Source organism: Loa loa (assembly GCF_000183805.2).
Source record: "Loa loa unplaced genomic scaffold supercont3.333, whole genome shotgun sequence".
Classification (NCBI taxonomy): Eukaryota; Metazoa; Nematoda; class Chromadorea; order Rhabditida; family Onchocercidae; genus Loa; species Loa loa.
In genome coordinates, this window is record NW_018108513.1 from 40,539 (window position 1) to 45,706 (window position 5,168).

Below are 5,168 nucleotides of genomic sequence, written 5' to 3' on the forward strand. Positions count from 1 at the left end.
TCTCACAGTCCTTCTTTTTAAAGCTATTTGATTGGTCTATTGACGAATTGACAGAATCGTACAATCAAACAGGGGATGTATCTGAGACAATATGCTCTTTTTTATTGAAATTCGATGGTGATCGAAAAAAAACGAAAATGACAAATCAAATGGTAAGCTGAAAATATGATTGAACGATCATTTGCCGAGTCCAGTTTTGTAGAGTTATGCCTTTAGATTTATTATCATTGTAATTCTGTTCCATGTTTTAATAAGATGGGAGACCTCCATGGGATGACTTTGTGATTTTTGTATAAAAAATATTTGAAATGCTTCAAGTTCAGGTAGATGAATGGTTAGAAAAGTTGAGTGAATTAACACGGGAAAAGGATCAGCAGTCACATTTCTCGAAAATACGTGAATTGTTAGTGATCGTTTGCATTTGTTTATTGGGAAAGAACATATTCATTATGTTTATATTTTCTTATAAATAAATGCATTTTTTTAATTCCCTTTCCTAAATCGGAAATAAGAGTGAAGTAATTGTTTCAAAATTATTCATGCTAAAAAAAATTTTTATTCCAGTTATAGATGAATCGAATAATTGCAGAGTCTCATGCCTGGAGTTGAAGTATATTATCCGTTTGATAATGAAAGATTTGCGTATAAATGCAGGTGCGAAACACATGTAAGTGTTGAAATGACTTAAGATTTAATGTATCAGTCGTTATCTACGCAGTCTTTTAGTAATAGCATTACTTTTCATGTGAAAATACTGAAGTTCCTTTCAAGTTCATTACTAAAATCATATATTTCCACATTAATTAGAAGGCAACATTTTTGCTATTCAGTGCCAATGAATGCAAATAATTGTCTCTTTAAGATTAGAAGGCTTAAGGAAAGGTGCGTATGAAATGTTCCAGCATTCACGAAATTTGCAAACTGTCATTGAAAAATGTCAGCAGACTGATAAGGAGGAGTTGCTAGAAAGTGGCATAATTTTAAATACGCCAGTTAAACCTATGCTTGTAAGTTTCCGCATATGAGCCATCTTGATTTTAAATGCTATTTTTTTTAATTCTAGTTTGCAATAAAAGCTCGTACAAAAATGATTAGGTACGGCAAAAAATTAAACATACAGTAGGAGAACGGAAGAACAAGGGAACAGGAACCAGAAATTCCTTAATCCCTCTTTTTCCACAGATAAAGAATGCATTTTAATATTTTCTTCAACAGAATCCTTTCTATATGAATTTTTATTTAACCAATACTATAAGTAAACTTAATATATTAAAATATTGATACTTAATATATTAAGGCCGAACCATGCCGAGACGTTAAACAAGCAATGGAAAAGTGCAGCAAAGAAATGTATGCTGAAATCAAATATGATGGAGAAAGATTACAATTGCATAAAGATGGTAGCAACTTTAGGTTTTTCTCACGATCATTGAAACCAGCATTGGATCACAAGGTTTGCTTATGAATTTTCATAAGAATTGTTTTTATATACAACATTTGGATAGAAAATTGTAATGAAGAGGTATCTCTTTAGAAACCAGTATTGAATATTTGCAAGTTCTCTTTTATATTCATATTTCATTACTTCATCTTTGATTTTTTGATCTGTTACGTTAGAAATCTCGTTATTTTTCTCTTGAACTTACAGAACTTGATCTTGTTGTCACTTCTCCAGGTTGTCGACCTGAATAAAGTAGTCTCAGAAGCATTTCCAACGAGCAGAGATTTAATTGTTGATACAGAAATGCTACTGATTGATACAAATACTGGAAAACCGTTACCTTTCGGAACATTAGGTATCCATAAAAAAAGCAGTTCAAGGATGCGGCAGTTTGCTTGTTTGTTTTCGACTGTATATATTACGATAACAAATCTTTAATGAAAAAGTTAGTGTCGATTATTTTTCTTGAGGAATGAAATAACTCAAACTACTAAACTTCAGTTCTTCAGTTTTTAATGTGCTTCAATATTCAGAACATTGAGAATTTCTGTGTTAAACATATAGATGAAGTATTCCAATAGAGTAGTTTTCACGAAAAGAAAGTTGAACCCATACTGATTATGTGATCTTTTTTAGATCATTAAGGGAGCGGCGAAAATTTTTGGAGGACAACATGAAGGAAGTGCCAAATCGCGTATTGTTATCCAATTGCAATCTTATTAAGAAAGGAGTAGGTTGCATTGTTTTTTCCTATTCATTAAATTTAATTAAGTATTGATTAAATGGTGTTTTGGTTTGTTACAGGAAACTGATAAGTTAGAAATGTTGATTTGGAAAGCTATTGATGAAGGTCTGGAAGGTTTGGTATTAAAAGATTTGGATTCAGTTTATGAACCTGGAAAAAGGCATTGGTTGAAGGTAAATTCTGTAATCATAAATTGAAGAGACATTTTAAAGGAATTTCTTTAGTTATTTACCCATGTTGAACTAAATTTCTGAAATTTGATAAATTTTTTGCAGGTAAAGAAAGATTACTTGAAGGGAGGTGATATGGCAGATTCAGCTGATCTCGTTTTACTCGGTGCTTTTTATGGGACAGGAAATAAAGGTATTCCATTTGCTTCTCCATATTTATTCATCTGTAAATGCCTGTTATTTTTATTATAAAGTCGAATTATCATGGTACAATGTTATCATGTTATCAATGTTCTTACACATATATGTATATATATATATATACATATATCAATATATGTGTATGTGTATTTTGTATGACGGTACTTATAAGCAGAACAGTATTCGCTATATTAAGCATTTTTTCATATTTACATTTTCATTTTTTGTCATTTTCGCAGGCGGCACGATGTCAGTGTTTTTAATGGGAGTATATGATAAGGAGAAGCGGAAATTTTGCACAGTAACCAAATGTGGCAATGGCCATGATGACGCCACATTAGATCGTATCAATAAGGAATTGGAACCAAAAGTAATTGATATTTTTGATTATTCTATATTAAATCTATTTAGGAGTAATATATGCTGCAACACTTTTTTTCGAAACTAACATATAACTTTGTCTGAAAATTTTTGAAGCCAAATTTGAAGTATCAGAATTTTTACTTTTTTTTTCTCACGACACTCTATGTCTTCCTCTTTTTTTTAAGATGCATAAAATATCTCGAGTATACGAAAATTTGCCAGAATGGATTGATTGCTCTCGATCGCTTGTTCCAGATTTCATTGTTATCGACCCTAAAGAATCACCAGTATGGGAAATTGCAGGTACTATAGTGTGGCTCGACTCATTTATTTTTGTTTTTTTCCACTTCATTCAGTGAATAAAAGATTTAGTCTAAACTTTATTTTAGGAGCAGAATTTACACGATCAGATAACCACACAGCGTCAGGTATATCGATACGTTTCCCGAGAGTAATAAAAATTCGAGATGATAAAAATTGGGAAACGGCTACTAGCTTGCAAGAACTTGAGGTAATTTTCTAAATAACGCTCAGGGTTCAACTATTGAGGATCGGCGAAGGACATTTTTTGGTGTGATCTTCATTTAGTAATTTTGAAAATTCTGAATTTTAATAAAGTTTTGCACTGCATTATTTCACACGTCGAGTTTTGTAACTGTAATGTTGATGTAGAAAAGTGACTTATTTCGAAAGTTTCCGACATCAAATTTTGATTTCAGTTATTAAACAAGTCCTGACCTAGATTTAAAAAGTGTCCGAATCTTTTTTCATATAGGCAAGAGAGGTCTAATGCTTTCCATTTTCTTTCCTCTTGATTTTATAATGTCCATTTTAATTAAATGAAGCAACTTTTAATTTAGAGATTATTTGAACTTTCGAAACCAAAAACCGACATTGAATCAACAATTGATGATACCATACCTCTTTATGCAGCTAGTAAAAATGATGCAAAAGACGGAAAAGTTTTAACAGCAAGAAAAAGGAAACGAGATGCGGTTACCGAAAATCCTAAGAATGACGAAGAAGTTGCTGCTGACAATGTGAAGGAAGATGGTGCAGATAGCGATGAGGAAGTGGAGAGAAAGAAAGCAAAAATACCATGCAAGTAAGTTATGTGTGTGATATAATCAGTCATGGCTTTTTTTTAATGGATGAACTGTGAGATAATCAGTGATAATCAGTGGTCGTGGCTTCACTTGTGAAAAATTTGTGAATGATAGGTTTCGGTTACTTATTCAGTAATATAATACATAATTGTGTGCTTGGTTGATAAAAGAAAATTTAAACGCTTTACTCTTTTCAGAATTAGTTATGATTAGTACGTTTTTTTTTTCACTCATTCATTCATTTTTCAGTTGCTGGTTTTAAGTATAAAAATTTTAGATATGGTGCACAATGTTATCGAAAGAACGTGGAACATCGAAAGCAATTTGAACATCCGAAATGAATGGGCTGGTTCGATTGGAAAAATATGCATGCTTCTGCATAGTTCTCTTTTTAGCTTTACTATTGTGAGATTTTGCCCATTGTCAAGTGGCTGTTTTTTTTCTTTTTCCTTTTCTATTTCAATACACAATATGTATGACGAGAATTTTTGATCAAAAGTTATTTTTTTTTTTTTTGCTTGTTAGCCCATTTGGTGGGTAATCTCTGTCAATGACAATAAAAGAGGGAAATTGGACTTTTTCTCATTTATAAATAACTGTTTCTTATAAATATGAAGAATTGGTAATGTTAACTTTGAAATTTGTAGAGTCTTTATTTAATTGAAATCCTAATATTTGAAACCGGAGGCCTTTTATAAAAAATCACTTCATATACGTTTTTTATTTCTCACGAATGAATGCTAATTAATTTTCAGAACTTCTAAAGCAACTGGAAATTCTTGGGGATGCCAGTGATCAGTACTGTATATAAAATAGCTTTACATTAGTTACTTCAAATTTATACATGTATTTGATTACCAATGCTATTATTTGCTTTACTTTACTACAATTCTCTATTTTAATATTGCTTGTTGCAAAAATATCAAATCTGTTTGTTGTTTATTATAATTTATAATAATTTTCCTAATTACAGCATAAAAAGTTCGAAATTTGGATAATAGCTGATAGTTTTCATATAGTCTTTGCTTAGTAAAACATTTTTGTTTCGCGATCATTTTGTGAATTCAAAAACTGAATTACTTTAAAAAAAAAGAGAAATTTCGCCAAATTTGGCAAATTAACATTTTGCGGCAAAAAGAAAA

At 31.0% G+C, this 5,168-nt stretch overlaps 1 protein-coding gene across 1 annotated transcript in view; it reads left to right on the plus strand.

Moving 5' to 3' along the window:
- The window catches only part of LOAG_18491 (DNA ligase), a gene marked incomplete at its 3' end in the record, with an annotated part of 6,731 nt that extends 2,364 nt beyond the window's left edge, over nucleotides 1-4,367 (plus strand). Inside the window, exons 5-18 of the mRNA XM_020451151.1 lie at nucleotides 24-152; nucleotides 324-403; nucleotides 590-667; nucleotides 863-1,007; nucleotides 1,298-1,453; nucleotides 1,676-1,830; nucleotides 2,078-2,171; nucleotides 2,246-2,359; nucleotides 2,462-2,549; nucleotides 2,797-2,927; nucleotides 3,106-3,223; nucleotides 3,310-3,431; nucleotides 3,781-4,025; nucleotides 4,304-4,367. Of these exons, the coding sequence (XP_020305093.1) occupies nucleotides 24-152; nucleotides 324-403; nucleotides 590-667; nucleotides 863-1,007; nucleotides 1,298-1,453; nucleotides 1,676-1,830; nucleotides 2,078-2,171; nucleotides 2,246-2,359; nucleotides 2,462-2,549; nucleotides 2,797-2,927; nucleotides 3,106-3,223; nucleotides 3,310-3,431; nucleotides 3,781-4,025; nucleotides 4,304-4,367 (1,719 nt within the window). The remainder of the gene's footprint in view (nucleotides 1-23; nucleotides 153-323; nucleotides 404-589; nucleotides 668-862; nucleotides 1,008-1,297; nucleotides 1,454-1,675; nucleotides 1,831-2,077; nucleotides 2,172-2,245; nucleotides 2,360-2,461; nucleotides 2,550-2,796; nucleotides 2,928-3,105; nucleotides 3,224-3,309; nucleotides 3,432-3,780; nucleotides 4,026-4,303) is intronic.
- Nucleotides 4,368-5,168: the final 801 nt, after the last annotated feature.